At 41.4% G+C, this 22,373-nt stretch overlaps 1 protein-coding gene across 5 annotated transcripts in view; it reads right to left on the reverse strand.

Annotated features, from left to right (window-relative positions):
- Window positions 1–16,963, reverse strand: part of P4HA3 (prolyl 4-hydroxylase subunit alpha 3) — a 41,516-nt gene extending 24,553 nt beyond the window's left edge. For 4 of the 5 annotated variants that reach the window (XR_005724202.1, XM_040258830.1, XM_040258829.1 and 1 more), the window contains exons 1-4: window positions 16,745–16,963; window positions 8,231–8,373; window positions 6,997–7,220; window positions 1,910–2,059 (exon numbers count right to left, since the gene is read on the reverse strand). Coding sequence is in view for 4 of the 5 variants with exons in the window: in XM_040258830.1 (XP_040114764.1) it covers window positions 1,910–2,059; window positions 6,997–7,220; window positions 8,231–8,373; window positions 16,745–16,956 (729 nt within the window). In the remaining variant the exon portion in view is untranslated. The other variant, XM_040258832.1, reaches the window with a different exon arrangement.
- Window positions 16,964–22,373: the final 5,410 nt, after the last annotated feature.

Raw genomic sequence — 22,373 nt, forward strand, 5'->3', positions numbered from 1 at the left:
AAGTTTGATCCCTGGTCGGGGATCTAAGATCCCACATGCTGCAGAGCAACTAAGCCCATGGGCTGTAACTACTGAGCCTGTGCACCAAAGATCCCAAGTCCAGCAATTAAAACCCAATGCAAAAAATAAAACATAAAACCCAATGCAGCCAAATAAACACATAAATAAAAGTAAATAAGTATTTTTTTAAAAAAGAAGAAAGAGGAAAAGTCTGATCACAGAGGAAAACTGAAGCTTTAAAACAAAAAGAAACAAAATTAAGGTCTAGGGAGGTTAAGTAAGTTACCCAAGTTTTCACAGAACTTGAACCTAGGTCTGCCTGACTTCAGAGCCTATAGTTTAGTTACTACACACTGTTTCTCATTATTTGTAGTTACTGAAATGACTTTTTACTAAAACATATCCTGAAAATGTATTAAACAATAGTACTACATATAATATGATATACTTTTTGTGGTGTATACAGATACACAATTTTATATGATAATGAAAGATCCATGAGGAACATTCACCCCTAATTTACTAGTGGTAAAAAGGGGACCAGAAATTGCCTATAAGACAATACCAATGTGTTTTACTATTGTGGTATAAACACACACACACACACACACACACACACACACACTATAAGAGCACAAAGAAGGAGAGTCTGAGGGGTCTAAAGAGAATTAAAGAAGGCTTCACAAAATAGGAGACATTTGAGCTACACCTGGTAAGATGAATAATAGTTACCAGACAAACCACAACTGTAGGATGGGAGAGTTTACAAGTGAGAAGAGGAGAAATCTAAGTTATCATAGGGGGAAAAAAACCAAAACTATTAGACATTGTATCTAAAACTCTATCTTTCAGAATGGGCTGCTTTAGTTTATCTTCTCTGAGTCTCCATATCAATTCTCCATTTTCTTCTGTTAAAATTTAATTACTTCTCACCCTTTATTGTATCACAGTGACTCTATTTCAGCTTTAATAGCAATTAAGCAGGAGAGATAGGACGAGCACCTTGGAAAGTTTTACAACAAAGAGCCAGGAACTTCTATGAGACGAAAAGGACCATTTGCAGCACTGAGAATACATCTGTTTTGGCAGCAAAACACAGGTTTGGACCACCCACATCCTCCTCCCTTTCTCAGGAAAAGGGGGAAAGAAAAAGGAATGTGTGGAGCAGAAATGGTTTATTAGTTCTGGAAACTCTAGGGAACTGACTCTGTAGTGATTTTTCCAGCCTATTCTTAAAGACTGTACAACTCTGGGGGACGTGGGGTTAGGATGGCAGCTCCCACAAGAAGAGATATGAGCTTTCATGAGGGACACAACAGATCACAGGTCATTGGTGTCAATGAAAATCAACACCTACAGGAGGCAATGAGCTGACGCTCTGGACCAATGACACCAGCTCTGTATCTGGACACGATTCATGTCACAGTTGGACTTGACAGTAGATGGGAGAAGATAGCAATCAAACTTCTTCCTTCACATTGGCAATTTCATGGCGAGAGTTATGAATTGTTGAGAGCGCAGAAGAGTGACCTGCATTGACTATGAAGCCACTGAACATTTGTAAATGCAGCTGCTGCTGATACAGGTGAGAAACCACCTCCTACATTGGAGATGATGATTTTAAAGTAGTCAGCGCATTGCAAAGAGTACTGGGGAAGAAATAAATAGACTCAGGCTCTAATCTGACCTCTGTGAACTTTGTAACAAGTTAGGAATTCTTTTGGAGATTCAGCTTACTCACATGAGAAATATGGGAATAATAAAAAAACTGCCCTGCCTGACACATTCAGTCCTGCTGGGAAAATGAAATAAATTAAGAGACATGAAAATGCTGAAAAAGTGGTAAAGCAGATATAAAGCATTATGCTTACTGTGATGAAAGGAGTGGGTCTCTTGCTTACTCCCCTACCTGGAAATAGGCGAAGGCCAGGTGATCCAAGGCATCCTCAAGACTTGCCTCATCCTCTGTCTTCCAGTCTCCATAAGAGCCTCGGAAGAGACTGACGGCCTCCTCCAGCCATGGAATGGCATGGTAGTAATCCCCCATGTCATAGGCCACCTGCAGGGAACGTAAGTACCATCACTAAAGTTGAGTCCACAGGTAGAGAAAGGAAATAATGCAAAATTTGAGAGGCCTTTGAAACCCAAGAAGGCAAGTCTTCTTTCCAACTCATTTAAGTTAAATATGCTAAGCATCTATTACATACAAGACAATGTAACTAGGTGTGGAGAATACTGAAGTGTTCTCACATTTAAAACATTTATATTGTACTTCCTTGATAGTCCAGTGGTTAAGAGCCAGCCTGCCAATGCAGGGGACACGGCCCTGTCCCTGGTCTGGAAGGACTCCACACGTTGAGGAGCAGCTGAGCCAATGAGCCACAGCTGCCAAGCCCAGGCTCTGGAGCCCATAAGCTGCACCTACTGAAGCCCACATGCTCCAGAGCCCATGCCTTGCAACAAGGGTGCGTGTGCGCTTAGTCGCGTCCAATTCTTTGCAACCCCATGGGCTGTAGCCCCCCAGTCTCCTCTGCCCATGGAATTTCCCAGGCAAGAATACCAGGGTGGGTTGCCATTTCCTACCCCAGGGGATCTTCCTGACCCAGGGATCGAACCTGCGTCTCTTACACAGGCACACTCTTTACCACTGCACTACCTGGGAGGCCACTGCAATGAGGGGTCTGCACGCCAGAGAGTAGCCCCCACTCGTCACAACTAGAGAGAGCCCAGGTGCAGCAACAAAGACTCAGCACAGCCAAAAATGGGAGGTGAGAAATATGAACTGAAATAACTAGAATACTGAGCAGAATGGCACGATTACTTGAAAGAAATATGTATGACTTGCTGTGGAGGCATAAAGAAAGGAGGAGACTTGAGAATCTCAGCAAGCTTCATGGAAGAAGTGCCACCTGAAGAATGGATATATGTATGTATAACTGATTCATTTGCTGTACAGAAGAAAATAGCACAACACTGTAAATCAACTATATTCCAATAAAGTGAAGTCACTCAGTCGTGTCCCACTCTTTGTGACCCCTTGGACTGTAGTCTACCACAATCCTCCATCCATGGGATTTTCCAGGCAAGAGTACTGGAGTAGGTTGCCATTTCCTTCTCCAGAGATCTTCCCAACCCAGGGATTGAACCTGGGTCTCACACATTGTAGGCAGATGCTTTACTGTCTGAGCTACCATGGAAGTTATACTCCAATAAAAAATATAGAACTTAAGAAAAAAATGCCATCCGAGTCTTCCTTAAACAAGGAAAAGAATTTCAATGAGCAGAGATTGGGATGAAAGGCATTTTATGATGAGGGAATGGTAAAAACAGAAGCCAAAATCAAGAATGTGTTCAAGTAGTATATTGTGACTATAGTCTAAGGCAAAGCGAAGCAGGGAATAAACATAAAAAGGCTATATGGGCTTCACTAATTAGAGTTGTGACTGTCATGTTTTTAGGAAGATATTGTTGGGATCAATGTGACTAATGAATTAAATGCATTTATATTTATTATTTACTGTATTTATAATGTATCTGGAGATTCCTGCCCTTAAAGAGCTTGCAATCAACCAAGGGGCACATGAGTAAACCAGTAACTGTGATATAATGCATTAGACACCTTAATGAAGGTGGACACTGGAATGCTATGAGAGCTCAGTGAATAGCTCTCATAGCTTGTTAAATGTCAGAAAACGGGGACTATGGCAACATGTACTAGACATAGCTCCTGTCTCCTATGAGCTTACAGTTAACTAGAATACCAGACCTGCAGGTGGAATTTCCTGGAAATTGATGTCAGAAACAGCATGGAATTACAGAGTCACAGATTTGGAATGCCTCTTGCAAATTGATCTAATTTAGGCATAATTCCCCACAGGCAGAAAAACAGCAGAACCTGGAGATACTGCAATTCTGCTGCCCAAACAGCAAGTCCATTCCTATCCCCATCTGCCATTAGCCTGCTGTGTTATCTTTCTGGTCCTTAAGTTTCCTATTTGAAAAATATTAATTTGAAGAATAACCAAAAATTGACTGAACTTTTCCTGCTAAGTTAACAATTTATTTAAGTCAGGTAGACAGGTAACTGGAATCCATCCTTAACCACAAAGACTTAGAAATTTTGAATAAAATATAGAAAGTATTTAATCATATATTTTCTAGAAAGATTGGGAAATATCCAAGTACCAGAAATAAAAGAGAAGCTGAAAATCCAAGTAACAAGCTGATGAGCAAATGCTGAAGCTGCCTGGGATGGGGTGGGTGTTAGTCCTAGTAACCTCCGTACTTAGTAGTCTGAGGTTATAATGCCCAGAGGACAGTACATGAGCGTTTTGTAGACCTCAAAAAACTTAAAAACTGGATTTAAGACACACTCATAAAACAGAAACCCATGAAAAACTACACTTTAAGGGAAAGAATTGACCAGAAAAATAATCTATCCACTGCCACAAGGAGACAAGAAAGTTGGTTTGTTTCTGTCTGGTTTCAATTCAGAGAAATAGATAATGGAAACAACCTAAGTGTTCATCAATAGATGAATGAAATGAATAAGATGATACACACACACACAGATAATTCAACCATTAAAAAGAATGAAATCTTGCCATTTGTGACAACATGGATATACCTTGAAGCATTATGCTAAATGAAATAAGACAGAGAAAGACAAATTCCATATGATTTCACTTACATATAAAATCTTAAACAAAAAAAGCAGAAACAAAAACCCCCAAGCCCGTAAATATAGGAACCAGATTGCTTACCAGAGGCCAGGGTAGGGGGCTGGTGAAATGAATGATGGGGGTCAAAGGGTATTAACTTCCAGTTATAAAATAAATAAGTCATGGGGATGTAATGTTGAGGGGGAAAAAGAAAGGACTCAAAGGCTAGTGATACCACAGAGTACCTGAAAGAAGAAAACCCAAAACTCTATGAAGGGATATTCCCACAATTCTGGGCAGAAAGACTCTATTTGAGGGGTGGGGGAGGAATCCTGCTAAAAATAAGCTCACAATCAAACATGATAAACTATGTCAGGAAATAACAGACCATGAGCAAGAGTCAACTGACACAGCAGTGGAACAGAAGAACTAGACAATTAAGCATTTCAGAAGAAAAGACTGATCTGCTTTAAAATAATCAGTAGAGGAGGGAATTGAGGGCATGTAGATAAAACAGACTTGTCTACATGTTAATAATTATCCACGTTTATTCTTCAACCCAGGTATTTAACCAAGAGAAATGAACACAAATGTCCACAGAAAGACACATCAATAAAGCAGCAGCGTTATTCCAGCTGATGCTGGAAACAAATCTAAGAATCCATCAACATGAGACTGATAAACAGTTTGTGGTATATTCAAACAACCGAATACTATTCAGCAATAGAAAGGAATGAAAATACTGCAGTCCATGGCGTGCTGCAGTCTATGGCGTTGCAGAGTCGGACACGACTGAGCAACTGAACTAAACTGATAAATGCAGCAACGTGGATAAAATGTCACAGATCCAAGGTACTAAGTGACTCAAGAGCACTTACTATTTGGTTTGGGACAGTGGTCACTTGGTACCTGGGCAAGGGGAGAATAGAAAGGGTTGGGGTGGTGAGAAGGAAAAGGAGTGGGTGTTTGGCTATCTTTACATTCTTTTTTAAAAATCTGGAAAAAAAATCTGAAACAAATACAGCAAAATTTGAACATATTCATTTCAATTATAGATAAAATTGCTTATTTATGTGTATTTTTCTTATATTTGAAATGTTTTATATTTCAAAATAAGTAAATACAGAAATGATGATTGTCAGTGAGACTTTCAGGAAATGACTTAACTGAATTTTCAACATATGGTTTTAGTCTCAGAAAAGCCTCACTAAGGAAGCATATATTGGTACCATATATGGAACTGTTTTAACTGACTTCATTTTAAATTAGCCATGAACATGATGATTGAGCTTGATTCTATTAGGATCTCAGAAAAGGAAAAGTTATACATGGAGAGGCTTAGGGCAACCCACTCTGTGTTAATTTGGAGGATGTAGTCTTAAAACTTGGATTTAGGACACATGAGGCCCACTCTCAGATTGGCTAACAAATACTGCAGGGGCTGGGGAAAATTCACTTTCCTGCAATATGCATCTTCAAAATTAAAAAGGATTTACTCCATTACATCCTGGGCAAAGGCTAACAAAGAATATATTGTAAAATAACCTCAAGTGTACTCAAAACTTCTGAACAAAGATCAGTTAAATATCTCATATGGAAGGTTCCTAAAGTCTATTTTCTCAAACAATTTTATAGCAATGTGGGGTTAGTTCTGGCTGCATCACTTGGCTTGTGGGATCTTAGTTCCCTGACCAGGGATTGAACTCATGCCCTTTGCAGTGGAAGCATGGAATCCTAACCACTGGATCACCAGGGAATTCCCAAATGGTTTGTTTTTTGACACTACTTTAATTTAGTATCTCTAAGTGGCTAGGAAATGTTGCAAGGGATTTCATAAAGCCCCAGGAGGCTGAGTTTCTGTGAGCTTACCTTCACATTACCATCTCCTTTCCTTTCCCACATCCTTTGACCTTGCTTCTCCTTTCCACTTGGGTGTCCATCTACTGGTGGAGTGCTATGGTTATGGTGACCAAAGGGCCATTTTGCCCAAGATAGTCCCATTTTATGTCTGTCAGCCTGGCTAATAACACTTCCTTCACTCTCAAGAGTGTCTTAAGTATGTAATTACACTAGCTATTATGGAGTCAGCATGGGATTCAGAGTTAAAAGACACAGGTTCAAAATTTAGTTCTACTTAAACTTGTGTAACCTTAGGCAAGTCATTTACCCTCTCTGAACCTCAGTTTCTTCATCTCATCTGAAAATAGAGATAATGCCCAATTTCTAATTTTGCTGACAGGATTAGAAATATGTATTAATAACAGCAATCAGAGTAGAGTGATTTATCCCCTAGAAAGAGAGCTGAGCAATCTGCCCTCTCTCTGAATACCATTACCTTGCCAACTTGGAAGCAGTCATCCCCGGTGAGGGAGAAAAGTCGCCTGGGACTATACAAGTCAGTGACAGCAGAGCCTGTGACTCTCTGGAAGACGCCTCGGGCAAGTCCCTTCACATTGAGCATGTACACGTCCTGCAGCCGCATCAGGGCCCTTGCTGCTCCCTCGAGGTCCTCAAAGGCTGGCAGGTCCTGCTCCACCCTCTCATAACCATCCTTGAGAGCTGTGGAGGTCACGAAAGGGTCAATCCATCACTCAAAAAACAGGCGGTGAGCGTCTGATACAGCGAGGCATCATCAGCTTAATTACTATAATCACTAAGCTTGTAATATTTTCATGAGCAAAGATAATGTTTTATCTGATTTTGTTCCCAGGGTAATAAAATCTTCTGAATGAGGAATAAACATTTCAGAGTGAAAACTAAGCATCTTTATCATGTTGTTCCATTCTGTCTCCAGGAGTCTTGCCTTTTGAGGGGAAAACTTTTCTTCTTCTTAACTTCCCCAAAGTTGACAAACTTCTTCAATTATGAAAATGAAAGTTGCTCAGTCGTGTTCGACTCTTTGAGACCCCATGGACTATACAGTCCGTGGAATTCTCCAGGCCAGAATACTGGAGTGGGTTAGCCTTTCCCTTCTCCAGTGGATCTTTCCAACCCAGGGATCGAACCCAGGTCTCCAGCATTGCAGGCAGATTCTATACTAGCTGAGCCCCAGGGGAAGCCTTTCAAGTACAAAGTAGAGTAAATTAGGAAACTGATCTTACTACAGATAAGACTGTAGTGGCAACTTAATAAAACAGAAATTAATAGACAACATCACTTTTACACATATGTAAATGGGATGATATAATCTATAGTTCTTTACAGGATTGGAGTGAAGATCAAATGAGATAATGGAGGCACTTCCCTGGCAGTCTAGCGGTTAGGACTCCACGCTTCCACTTCAGGGGACATGGGTTCACTCCCTAGTCAGGGAACTAAGATCCCATATGCCATGCAGTTTAGCCAAAAAAGTGTTCTTTAAAATGAGATAATGGATATCAAATTGCTTTATAATTATAATTGCATAAACATATTAACAAAAGAACCTAGTTCTTTGCAACAGAGCTAAGGAGATCAAGTAATACCTACCCACTTCATTATCCTTCATCACATCCCATCAGAATCTCTCTCCTTTCCACTGAGTCAGGAGATAGAATCTTCTCTTACCCTCCAGCCCTCCTCCTCATTACCTCGGATGTTCTCACTGGCCTCCAGACTATGTACCACATTCTTCCAGTCAGACTGTAGGCGTTTGATGAGAGTAAATGCAAGCAGAGGGTTAGACACAGGGGTTGCTGAGTCTTCATGTAAAGATAGCACCTTGTGATAGAATCTGAAAGAGAGGAGTAGAATGACCTCACCCACTGATACAAGCGCTCTACCAAGTGAAGGCACAATTAGAGTAGCTAAAAATGAAATGCTGAACCCCTTGAGACTCATGTAATATTCTAAGCAACATGAACAAAGAGGATGAAAACTATCAACACAACAAAAGTAGGTCCACTCATTTGTTCATTCAAGTCAGTCTCCATTGGTCAATCACTATATGTCAGGCATCATGCTAGATGCTCGAGACCCAAAGGCAAGAGAGGGTGGAGCTCTCTAGGAGGTTACAAATAAGAAAATCTTTTTTTCTCTTATTATTCTATAATCAAAACTTAGAATCTGATAGAAGCTTAAAAAACATTGTTGAATTAATTACGATAACTGTGGTATGTGCTATGAGAGAAGAGAGCATATAATGCTATGAAACGCTCTGGCAATCTGTAAGCAGGGCACCTGACCCAGGTGGGAGTTAGAAGCTGTAAGGGAGGACTTTACAGAGGATTCAGCACCTAATCGGAGTTTGGAAGGACTGGTTAAAATATTGATCAGTTCAGTTCAGTTCAGTCGCTCAGTCGTGTCCGACTCTTTGCGTAGCTACTACTTATTGAGCCCTTACCATTACTAGGCATCCTGTTAAGTGTTTTAAACATATTGTCTCATTTAATTCCCCCTGCCCCAAATGCTCAGAATAGATATTATCATGCACATTTTACAGAAGAGGAAACTGAGGACAAGGCTATGCTGCTGGAAGACAACAAAGCCAGGAATGAACTGAAGCCTGGCTGACTCTGAAGCTGGGGTTCTTGACTGATTTTGCCATACTGTTTCCCATGGAGTCAGAACAAAGAAGGGAGGAGAATGGGTTTTTTGAGCCAACAGGGACCAATGTATCCAAAGGCGCAGAGGCTTGACATATATATTTAATCATTCAGTAAGTCACTTGCTAGAAGTCAAACTCCATGCTGGAAGCTGGGGATAAAAAGGCAAGACAAGGTCCAATGATCAAGAATTTCATGAACAAGAAAATAGCTGATTTCTCATCACTTTTTTTGGCCACATTGTACAGTGTGTGGGATCTTAGTTCCTGAACCAGAAACTGAACCTGGGCCACATCAGTGAAAGTACTACCGAGTCTTAACCATTGGACCACCAGGGAATTTCCTCTTATCACCCTTTTCCTAAGTTCAGTATATATTTCTATGAAAGAATGAATGAAATATATTCTTCTATGAGCTAGATGCAAAATTTTGAAGACAAAAACCTTGATCTCAAAACATTTGAGATTACAAATAATTACATTACAGATGCAACCCCAGATTTAAGAACAAAGCTTAGAGGAAAGTACACAGATCTGCCAGAGCAGATCACAGTAAGTATCACAGAGGAGATAACAAACTGAGACCTGATGGGTAAAAGCAAATAATGAGGAAGGGAGAAGGAGGTCTCCTTCCAGGAAGGCAGAGACAGTTCAACATGTGTAAAAGTACAGAGAGAAGCAGTGGGGAAATTACAAACTGTTGAGTATTGCTGGAGCACGCAGTGTATTAGGAGGATGGGGAGACTAGACTGGAGAAGCAAGGAGTAACTCATAGACCTTGCTGAGAAATCTGGGTTCTTCCCTGAGTGCAATGAGGAGTAGCAAAAATTTTAAGTGAGAGTGGGATGGACTATGATGTTACATGTATAAATCTGTGAGAGAGTGAGGAGAAGGGGTTAGAAGTGGCAGGGTTACTACCAGAGCAGAAAGACCAGTTAGGAGGCCATTTCAAAGCTGTAAGTAAGAGATAGGACAGTCTGAACCAAAACAGTGACAGTGGGGGCAGAGAATGGAATGGTTTCAAGAGAGATATTTAGGAAGCAAATCATACAGAAACTGGTGAAGATTGTAATGGGGAATGAACAGGTGGGTTATTCAGCACGCTTCCAACCTTTCTGGTTTACCAACGTTTGCAGTAAAGGGGCAGAAATGTAGGGGCCAGAAGTGATCATCTTTTTCATCAATTTCTCTCCTCCTCAATGTCCTATAAGTGTGTTCATACAATTAAGAGATAACTGTTTACTTTCCTGGCATACTATGGTTATCCCATTTCTAATTCCCTACTGGGATTTATATTATTGAAACTTATTAGTTACATTAAGGCAGACTTAAGAGTTCTAGTTCTGCCCTCTAAGACTTTTTCCCTTTGTTTTAAACATTATTTTCAAAAACAATACAATAACAACAATAGAAATAAAAGAAAAAGTGTCTGTGGTTCAAAGTGAATGTATGAAGAGCATGTTAGAATAGAAGAATTTTCTGGCCAGAGTGGAGGACTTCAGTGAGTGGAAAAGGATGGAAGTGAGGAATAGAGGGAGCGGTGGGGTGGGGGGAAGGTGCAGGATTTCAATCCCTTGAAACAGTCTGACTTAAGGATTTCTCAAGGGTGAGGCCTCAACTATAAACACAGCCTGAAACAGAATAGTTGCTTTGGGTAGAGATGCTTCTAGTGAGCCAAATATTCAATTCAAGCATAAACTAAGAAAAATATTCTGCTCCTGGGTGCCCCAGGGAGGAAACAGGAAGCCTGTTAAGTCCCAGGATATCTCTGATCCCCAAGACAGGGGGGTTTTAAAATTAAACCTACTCAAGGGTTTTAAAACTAAACCAGCCTCCAGGGTGTGGGACTTTTTTTTAATACCCATTATTTTCTGCTTCAGCTCCATATGGAACTACTTAGTGAAAGATATTCCACTGCTAGACGAAAATACAAGCAGAGACTCAGGCTTGAGTTCAGACTGAAGGGTAAGTGTCCAGGGACAACTGAGGCTGAGTGGCAGGGATTTTACAAGACAGTTGCATGGAGAGGAGCTGGGAGGAGACGTAAGAGGTATCCTGATCCAGCCTCTAGCTATCCCTCAGTTTCCTCTCCTACAAAACGGTAAACCTGGTCTAGTCTAGAAGATCTCTAAGGATGCTTTCGGCCAACCATTCTGTTCTTTCTTTCCATCACCTTTTCCACAACCGAATAAACAAACTCCTCATCTGGTGCTTGAGACCTAATGTATCTGGTTGGCCAAAAAATAACATCTTGACTGCAAAACCTAAACGAACTTTTTGGCCAACCCAATATAACAAGCCTCAGAGGAAACTGAGGTGCAAAGGAAGCATAACAGAGGGGTGAAAATCAAAGGTACCATCTCCTTGTTCTCTTCACATCCCACTTTGTATTACGGTGTCAATTTATTTAGGACAGAGGTTTGATCTCTACTGAAGAACATAATTCAATTCAATGTTCATGTACGTCATCTTTCTGTCACACAAAGAAAAAAGAAAAAACCTATCAATTGATATCTGAGGCTGGTTTGGAATCCAAACGTTGGCCCTGTGCCCAGCCTCTAAGCCAATAGCTGGTTTTTAGAGACCAAGTTACTGGACGCTGAATTCAAACTTCAGGGTTTCCTAAACAGCTTTTTCGCTTTAACAAATGCTGCTCAGAGTGGAAAATCAGATCCTTTCCTTCAAGAATCTGCACATAAAAGCTGCAACTCAATCCCTGCATTAAACATAGCCTGGGACAGGTTACCCAACCACAATACATGGGCTGTTTTAATTCAATATGTTTTTCCTTTGGAATTCAGAAATGGCTTTGTCTCAGTTCTTCTGAGACATTCTGAATGCTTAATTCCCAGCACAGAAGTCATTGCTGATGATACTACTTTCTAAATCTTGGTACTTTTTAAAAACTGCAACAACAAAAGAAGCTAGGGGTTAACTATCTAAATATTATATGATGAGTATACACAATATTATATTAGTACATAGCTATATATATTGTAACTAGTATAATTTTTATTCATCAATTTGGGGTAAGGAGTATAGTTTCAATATCAAAAAATACTTAATTTATAACTAGAAATTCAAAGAATATCAACTTAGGCCCCTTAAAAATAACATCTCAAGTTACATTAGATCACCAGATTGCAAGTATAGGAAAATGAGCAGGAACTGCCAGAATCCTTGTTTTAAAAAGCAAATATTTCACCAGGTTTTAGAGCAGTGACTAGAGAACAGACAGTCTCTAAGTTATCAAACTAAGCTTTCTGGAATTAAATGTTCATAAGTCATATGGAAAGAGACTCTAGAATTTTTCTGATTCTTTTTTATTATCTGGGCTCTCACAATCCTAGCTACTGTGTAGAACCAAAAGTTGTGTCTAGCTTCACCAGCAAGTCTTAAACAACAATCATAAAGAATTAACATTTGTAGAGCAATTACTACTTTCCTTTATATGGTAGTTAATGCTTCCAACAAACCATGTTGGTAGGTACTATTTTTATCCTCATTTTACAGATTAGGAGACTAATTCTTAAAGAGGTAAAGGAACTTGCCCAAGGTCAGAGCCAAGCATTCTAACAAACGTTACATTCCTGAATCCAGACTCTTAACCACCATGTACTCCAGCTGCCCATTAAACCTCAACAGCTATGGGGCTTGGTCAGCATCCTGGCTTATCACACAAAGCAAGCAGTAGGGACATTATAGCGTGATAGAAAGAATCAAAGGAACTGCGTCCTAGTCCCAGCTTTGCTACTTACTTTTTGCTGTTGTTTAGTCACTAAGTCACGTCTGACTCTGTGACCATATGGACTGGAGCCTGCCAGGTTCCTCTGACCACGAGATTTCCCAGGCAAGAATACTGGAGTGGGTTGCCACTTCCTGCTCCAGGGGATCTTCCCAACCCTGGGATCGAACTGGTGTCTCCAGCATTGCAGGTGGATTCTTCACCACTGAGCCACCAGGGAAGTCCTTGCTACTTACTAGATTTTATAATCTTGGATTACAGTACTTAAATTGTAGTTTTCACACTTTTCAATGATTTCTCATTTGCTTAAAAGAGTCATACAAACCTATTTCAAAACACTGTGTGAGAGAGAATCAAATGAGATAAGGTTTGTGCAAGACCTCCCACTGTGACAAATTTGTAACAATGACAATGGAGAGAAGATGGTAAAGGAGACCAGCACGCAGGTTGGAGGGGGGAGTTCTCGCCAGCCACTCTGATCAACATCTCTAGCTCGCTCTTCTGACTCTATTCCCTATTAAGCCTAGCATCAGGATTCTGACCCCCATCTCAATCTGAGCCACCCAAATAAAGAGATTAGTAGAATGAGAACAAGCACACGGGTAGCAGGGAGCATGATGGTGCCTCAAATCAAAGGAAGAAGTCTCCTCTATTTCCACCAATGAACTTGGACTCCAATGAATACAGATTAAGAACAAAATGAATTTTTTCTTTTTTGGTCATACCATGCGGCTTGTGGGATCTTAGTTCTCCCTATCAGGGATTGAATCCTGGCTCCCACCAGTGGAAGTACAGAGTCCTAACCACTGGACCATCAAGGATTCCCCAAATTAAATTATTTTACTCTGTAAATATGGGTCCACAGAATGCTAGGCAACAATGCTACTCCAAAGAGTGACAAGAATTATTAAAATTATCATTTATTGTTATAATTGGGCTTCCGAGGTGTCACTAGTGGTAAAGAATCCGCCTGCTAATTTGGGAGACGTGCAGGAGACTTGAGTTCTATCCCTGAATCAAGAAGATCCCCTGGAATAGGAAATGGCACCCCACTCCAGTATTCTTGCCTGGAAAATTCCATAGGCAGAGGAGCCTGGCGGGCTATAGTCCATGGGCCGCAAAGAGTCAGACACAACTAAGCAACTGAGCACAGTAGATTATTATAATTAATACACACTTATATACACTGTATAGTGTGTATGTGTGTATGTGTGTGTTATCATGCTATTTTTGGCCACACCATGCACCTTGTGGGATCTTAGCTTGTGAGATCAAACTAACAGTAAATTTAAACAGGTATACAACTGCTTATATACAAGCCACATGCTTAACAGCACGTACCAAATTATATCATCATTCAGTTACCATTGAGTAACAAACAAGATCTCTCGCACATGCTTCCTCACAATCACTGACTCTCTTCTACATGGGCTCTCCCACATAGCCATCGTGGCCCTCACACCTTCTTCCCATATGCCCTGGAAGCAGTATTACCACCACATACACTCACTCATAGTTTTATAAGCAGCAAACTGTGAGATAACCCTCTGTTGTCCCAGCTCAGCTGAGGGTCCCAGGATATAAACATAGCATCAAATATTCAAGTAACTATATGGTTATACCCATTTCTCACTTTGTGAGTTTCTCAGTTTCCCAAAAGAAGGTGCACAGTACATATTCATACCATGGTGTTATATCCACTCATTTATCTTTCATTGTTTGAGAGAGTCAGTACATGATTACAGCGCCTCAGTGTTCCAAGTCTTACAGTAGAGTTTGTTGATTGTACTTTCAGTTTCAGTTCAGCCGCTCAGTCATGTTCAACTCTTTGCGACCCCGTGAACTGCAGCACGCCAGGCCTCCCTGTTCATCACCAATTCCTGGAGTCTACTCAAACTCACATCCATTGAGTCGGTGATGCCATCCAACCATCTCATCCTCTGTCGTCCCCTTCTCCTCCTGCCTTCAGTCTTTCCCAGCATCAGGGTCTTTTCAAATGAGTCAGTTCTTCCCATCAGGTGGACAAAGGATTGGAGTTTCAGCTTCAGCATCAGTCCTTCCAATGAATATTCAGGACTGATTTCCTTTACGATGGACTGGTTGGATCTCCTTGCAGTCCAGGTGACTCTCAAGAGTCTTCTCCAACACCACAGTTCAAAAGCATCAGTTCTTCGGCGTTCAACTTTCTTTATAGTCCGACTCTCACATCCACACGTGACTACTGGAAAAACCATAGCTTTGACTAGACGGACCTTTGTTGGGAAAGGAATGTTTCTGCTTTTTAATATGCTGTCTAGGCTGGTCATAACTTTTCTTCCAAGGAGCAAGCATCTTATAATTTCATGGCTGCAGTCACCATCTGCAGTGATTTTGGAGCCCAGAAAAATAAAGTCTCTCACTGTTTCCAATGAAACGTTTCCCCATCTACTTGCCATGAAGTGATAGGACCGGATGCCATGATCTTAGTTTTTGAATGCTGAGTTTTAAGCCAACTTTTTCATTCTCCTCTTTCACTTTCATCAAGCAGCTTGTTCTTCTTCGCTTTCTGCTGTAAGTGTGGTGTCATCTGCATATTGATATTTCTCCCAGCAATCTTGATTTCAGCTTTTGCTTCATCCAGTCCAGCATTTCTCATGATGTACTCTGCATATAAGTTAAACAAGCAGGGTGACAATATACAGCCTCTGTGTACTCCTTTCCCAATTTGCAACCAGTCTGTTGTTTCATGTCCAGTTCTAACTGTTGCTTCTTGACCTGCATACAGATTTCTCAGGAGTCAGGTTACATGGTCTGGTATTCCTATCTCTTTAAGAATTTTCCACAGTTTGGCTGTGATCCACACAGTCAAAGGCTTTGGCATAGTCAATAAAGCAGAAGTAGATGTTTTTCTGGTTGATTGTATAGCAAAACAACATTGGCTGAGAATCTATTAGTGTGTGCTATACTCAGCATCTCCAAGCATCAAGTATGGTTTTGCCCAGTGGTTTTGTTTTTCTGCTGTCAAATACTTTCATACACATATACATCTCAGTGATAGTATTTAGAGTTCTTATGTGTGTGTAGAGAGAAGACATCTCAGATTAACAATCATGATATTACAGACTCCAAGCTCTTAGACGGCACGGTAGGTTCTTGTTCACCATTCTCTCCCCAGTGCCTGGAACAGTGCTTGGTTCATAGTAGACACTCAAACATATACATTGAATGAACTAATAAACCTGAAGCATTATTCCTATAGAGACCTGGACGATTACTTGGCATGATATCCATAGGGTCGTGCCCCCCAGTCACAATGACATGTAAATCTCATACACAGTCACAGAATGCTCCCCCATATTAAACATCAGTTCCCCGGGTCACATGGTCAACACACGTGTGGCTCCAGTGTCACCGTATTCTCTCCGTTTCACTCTCTCAGGGTCGCTGTGTCTCTGTAACAGAGAACCTGGGGGCCCACACAGCTTAACCTTGTGAAGCTCTATTCCACCCCACAGTCGCTCCACCGCACGTCCCCACAGCGGACCAGCTTGGCGGTGTGAGGCTGGATGGGGGTGCCACTGAGGGTGTGCGAGGCACGGAGTCTCAGGTCCTACGCAGTGTGACACGGCGTCTCGGGGTGCCCCTCAGGATGACGATGGCTCTGGGGAGTCACACTGGGCCACGGTACCTTGGTCTCCGGGTTGGACACCGCGTCCGAAGTCCCAGCAGGGAGACCACGAACCTGAGTTACCCGCGACCCTGCGGCACAAAGTCTGGGCCTCGTCCGTCCTCCGAGACTCAGTCTCTCCGGCTCACACCCCGCCCCCGTGCCCTCACCTGGTCAGGTCCCGCAGCCGCGCCTCCTCCCCGCGCAGGTAGCGCCGCAGCAGTCCCAGCAGCCGGCGCTCGGGCGCCAGGGCGCGCGCCACACTGGTCAGCGCCGAGAACGTGTCCCCGCGCGCCGCGACCTCGGCCGGGTCCCCTGCCCGGAGCGCCAGCACCGCCAACAGCGCCGCCAGCCGCGCCGCCAGCCGCGCCGCGGGGCCCATCGCCGGCGTTCGCTCGGGTCCTCTCCGAGCGTCTCTCCGGGGCCCGTTCTCGCCGCTCCGCCCCCGCCCGCCCCCGGGCCCCGCCCCCGACTCCTCGCTAACCCCTCCTCTCGGTCTCCACCCCCCACCTTCCTGCCCCTTGGGCTGCATGCGGGCTGCCTGCAACCTCAGTGTCCCCCGCTCTTCCCCAATCACATCCCTGGGGAAGCAGTTCCACTGCGCCTGTTTCGCACTTGGGGAAATTAAGGCAACGGGTGTGGTGAGGAATTAATTTATCAGTCTATGGCTGTACAACGTCATTCAAAAATATTCACTCCCTGGATCAAGGGGTGGAAATACAGAAACATCCCTGGATTCTGATGGACAAATCAGGAGAGTAAACGTTGTGGTATGGTAACAGCGGTGTGAATAAAGAGCTGTGACAGACCAGGGAGGAGAAGAACACTTCACACAGGACCTGACATCTGAACTATCTCCAAGGATGAGTAGAACATTGACCGGAGGTAAAGAGGGTGAAGGCCATTAGGTCAGTGCGTGACAAATCTAGGACCTATACAACCAAAACTTCTGGGGTCCTGGGTCATTGCTCTGCACTACATACCCATGGTCATTTAAGCAAGCAAAAGTACTGTTAATCCTACTACTTACCCTTTCCCCCTCTTTCCCAGGGAAAGTTGATTCTCTCATTCATTCATTTAACAATATTTAGTACCTGTTCTACTGCAAGGGAGGGATGGTCTTTCCTGGAGAAGGTACTTACGTATACCAAGGTCTGAAGATGGAAAATAGTTTGAGTTGCAGAAATGACAAGAAGTTCCTTGGGGCTGGGACTGTCAGATTGTGAAGGGGTTTTGCATGTCATGCTAAGAAATTTGGGCTGTTTGCTATGAAAATCCAGTGGAAACCTCTTCTTTTTTCTTTCTTTCTTTTTTTTTAACCTCCCTCTCACCTCCCTCTGCATCCCACCAGTGAAAGTTTTTAAGGGCATTAATAGTCGTCCAGTGACTGAGCAAGGTGAGGGAATAAAAGCCCAGTTATTTAGGCCCAACATGAGACAGCTCTGACAGGCTCTAGTCCTCCTGCCACATAGACCGAGGCTTTGTCAAGCTTCTTTGACCTCTTCCTCTGCCTTTTCCTGCTTTTCCTGTGCTTTCACAGATCCTGATCCCTAGCAATATCTTGCACTTCAAGCATCATCTCAGCATCTGCTTCTGGAGAACCCACCCTGTGACAGCAACACAATCAACATACACAGCTGATAAGTGTAGAGCAGTAACCTGAACCCAGGTGGTCTGGGTCTGGGTACCATTTTCTTAATTGCTACCAGAGGCAGATTTACCATGAAGCTTTTGAAGCTTAAGCTTCAAGGCCCCTAACTTGCACAAATCCTTTCCGACACCCTCAGGATTGAGGGGTGGCAGAACCCAACATTATTTTCTTATTGTTATATGTATTTGTAAAATTTGCAAAATAAAGGTATTTTAACCACAATTGTTTAAGTTTTCTCTTTCCACTCAGACTTCCTCTTTATCACACGTCCCCTTATGGTGGCAATATTGGAATGGCTAAGGGTCTGTATTTGCAACTGAGTAGTCATCTTAGCCTGCTTTCTGCTCATAGAAGGTTGAGCATTATAGTAGGAAGAATAATACCCCCTCCCCAAGATGCTAATGTCCTAATTCCTAAAGCCTGTGACTATGGTGCCTCACATAGCAAAAGGAAATTTGCAGGTGTGATTAATTTAAGGACCCTGAGATGCCCCAGTTACATATTCACTTATTTGACATCAGTATGGGCTCGTGAATTTCATTGAATGAATTATAATTCATTACTTGCTTATTTTGAAACTCAAATTGCCCTAGAGTTAGCCAGTGGTAGCCCCTTCAATCTGGCTCCTGTGTCCTTTTGATATGTTCCCTTTATTCCTTGAGGACTTCCATACTTTATTATTTCCAAGTACTTGTCTGTACTTTCCCTTCTCCTGTCCTGGAATCAAGCATTGCCCCCATGAGCCCTGGTTCCTTGTGTTCAGAAACCAAGATCTGGGTGCTAGGTATGCTCATTGCAACTGGAATGTCTCTGCTCCCAGGTCCTTTAGGCAGACAGAACTAGATAATTATATATAACTTTGTTAAACTTTCCCTAAGTGTTTTTTTTCTTTTAAAAATTGAGATATATATAAAAAATTGAGATATAATTTACATATGATAAAAATTCACATTTTTAAAGTGTACAATTCATTCATTTTTACCATAGCCACAAGGTTGTACAACCACCACTATTTAACTCTAGAACATTTTCTTCACCTCCCCCCTCCAAAAATACTCATTAGCTGTCACTCTATCCCCCTTCCATGTGACAAACACCAATCTACCTCTGTCTATATGGATTTACCTACTATAGATGCTTCATATAAATAGTTTCCCTTTGATATTATTGAACAGTAAATGAAATTGTTTTCTTAATTTCATTTTTTTAGATTGTTCAGTGTTAGTAAATAGAAATACAATTGATTTTTGTATATTGATCTTGTATCCTGTGACTCTACTGAAATTGCTTATTATGTCTAATCATTTTTTTTGTGTGTAATCCTTATGATTATATACATGAAAGATCAAAACCTTGGAAAATGAAGTTTATTTCCTCCATGTGAATCTAGATGCTATGTCTTTTTAACTAATTTATCAACACTTTGCTAGGACTTCCAGTGTAATGTTGAATAGAAGTGACAAGAGAAGATATCCTTGTCTTGTTTCAGATCCTGGATGGATAGATTTCAGTCTTTCACCATTAAGTATGATGTTAGCTGTGGGTTTTTTGTCAATGCTTTAACTAGGTTGAGGAAGATCTTTTCTGTTCCTAATTTTTTAAATGTTTCTGTCAAATATGTTTTCTACATCTATTGAGATGATCATGTGGTTTTTATTTTTGTATTCATATTTTGTATTATAATGATAGATTTTTGTTTGTTAAACCAACATTGCATTCTGGGATAAACCTTGTTCTTTGTTGCTGGATTCAGCTTGCTGTTTGTGCTTCACTGAACTTCTCACTTTGTCTTTTGTCAAATCTGGGAAATATCCATATATTATTTCTTCAAATATTTCTTTTTCAAAATCTTCTGGAATTATGATGACATAAATTAGGTACTGCATCACAGGTCATTAAGGCTCTGTTCATTTAAAACAAATCTTTTTCCCTCTGTTTTTCAGATTAGATGATTTTAATGGATTTATCTTCAAGTTCAGTGAGTTGTTCCCTTATCAGGTATATTCTGCTGTTGAATAAATTGTGAATTTTTTAGTTTGGTTTTTGTATTTTCATTAGGCTTCTGTTTATATCTCTTCTTTCTTGACATTTTCTACCTTTCCATTCACTTCAAGAGCGTTCACCTTTACTTCTTGGAGCATTTTATAATAACCTTCAATCATTTAAACATTTGTGTTATCTTTTCCTTGACATTTGCTGATTGTCTTTTCTCATACTAATGAGATTTTCCTGGTTCTTTATATGCTGAATAACATTGGATTAAACACTAGACATGTTGAATGTATGCATGCATGCTAAGTTGCTTCAGGCATGTCTGACTCTTTGCAACCCTATGGACTATAGCCCTCCAGGCTCCTCTGTCCACTGGGATTCTCCAGGCAAGAATACTGGAGTTGGTAGTCATGCTCTCCTCCAGGGGATCTTCCCGACTCAGGGATTGAATCCATATCTGTCTTATGCATTAGTAGGCATGTACTTACCACTACTGGGTTTCCCCAGTGGCTCAGATGGTTTAGAATCTGACTGCAATGCAGGAGACCTAGGTTAAGTGCCTGGGTTGGGAAGATTGCCTGGAGAAGGAATGGCAACCCACTCCAGTATTCTTGGCTGGAGAATTCCATGGACAGAGGAGCCTGGTGCTCTACAGTCCATGGGGTTGCAATGAGTCAGACATGACTGAGGAGCTAACGCTTTAACTTTCATACCTCTAGTTACCACTAGTGCCACCTAGGAAGCCCCAGACATTTTTAATATTATGTTATAAACGTCTAGATTTCATTTAAATCTAAAGGATAATGGATAATAGTAATTTTTTTTTTTTTTTGCTGTTTGTTTTAGCATGTAGCTCACCCAGTTTGATTCAGAAGTACTGATCTGCTTCTGTGGTTCCAAAATGTCATCCAGTTTTCAAAGTTTCTGCCATGTTATTCAGATTTGTCTGAATAACAAATTCGGGTGTATGCCACCAAGTTGCCAGTTTCAGATCTGGACAGTGGTCTATTCCATACTCAGTACCCAAGTATATGGTATGCTATTTAGAATCAGACTGATGCTTGCACAGTTCAGGGGTGAGGTCAGAAACTATGGGCTGTTCTCCTGAGCTCCTCTCTCTCTTCTGATATCTCTGATACTTTCCAGTCTTTTGAAACCCCCACTTTTGAGCCCTCTGGCCAAAAACTTGGAGGTTCAGTTCCTCTTCTCTCCTGTGTATTTTTCATGTATCTGGGGCCAAGTCACAGGAGGATAGAAGGAGGAAAAAATTCAACAGGGGTTTACCCCACCCTACTGGGATTGTTGAAGGAAAAAAATTACTCCATCATTTTATATGGTTTTAATGTGCGTGAATGGAATACGTAAGATAACTTGAATAGGCACTCACTACACCACTTCCATTATGGCTCATCACTGCAGGATTGCCTGGGAGGGGGGTGCAGGAGGATGGAGAACAAAAGATTTTAAAAAATGGATGTTACCCCCCCACCCCGCCCCTCCACATCAATGTGAGGGTCCTCTTTCACTGTTCCTGAGCCAGAGCTAGAGGGCTTCCCCTGTAGCTTTCCCAGTCCTCAACCTGGGGTCCACTTACAGGTTTAATGCTACTGAGGATCAAAAAGAGGAAACTCACTGCCAGTTCAGTGGTGCTTCAAATTCTGGCATTTCCCCCCAATTTGACTTCAGAGTCCTCAAATGCCTGCTCTATTCTGTCCAGATTTTATAGCTGCATTCAGTGGGCAAGACGTCTTCCAACAAACAGAATTTCCTATATTATAACATTTTATTTTAATTCTGCATCAGAGAGGACTTTACGTCACTCTAAATTACAACAGGGTTCCAAGTTTGACTAAAGCCAAACTGAATTTTAACTAAATTATATTACAAAGACAAATAGTTATGTCACAATAGAATTGATCTTTTCCAAGAGGGCTGTTTGTGAGGTTCAATTTTTGTTCCTGTTTGGTATTCAGCAAGGTGTTTTTGTTTGTTTTTTGACCTGTATTGTTACACAATTTCTATTTTGGAATGTTAAAAACTAAAAAATGATGTTAGTTTTAAAGAAATGTTACTATTATTTTAGTTTTTTTAAGTGCAAAAATAGAAAGTTAAGAAATAAAAGGATCGAGGAAAAGATCATAACTTTCAAAATAAAT

The sequence above is a fragment of the Oryx dammah genome, unplaced genomic scaffold, assembly GCF_014754425.2.
Source record: "Oryx dammah isolate SB20612 unplaced genomic scaffold, SCBI_Odam_1.1 HiC_scaffold_17, whole genome shotgun sequence".
NCBI lineage: Eukaryota > Metazoa > Chordata > Mammalia > Artiodactyla > Bovidae > Oryx > Oryx dammah.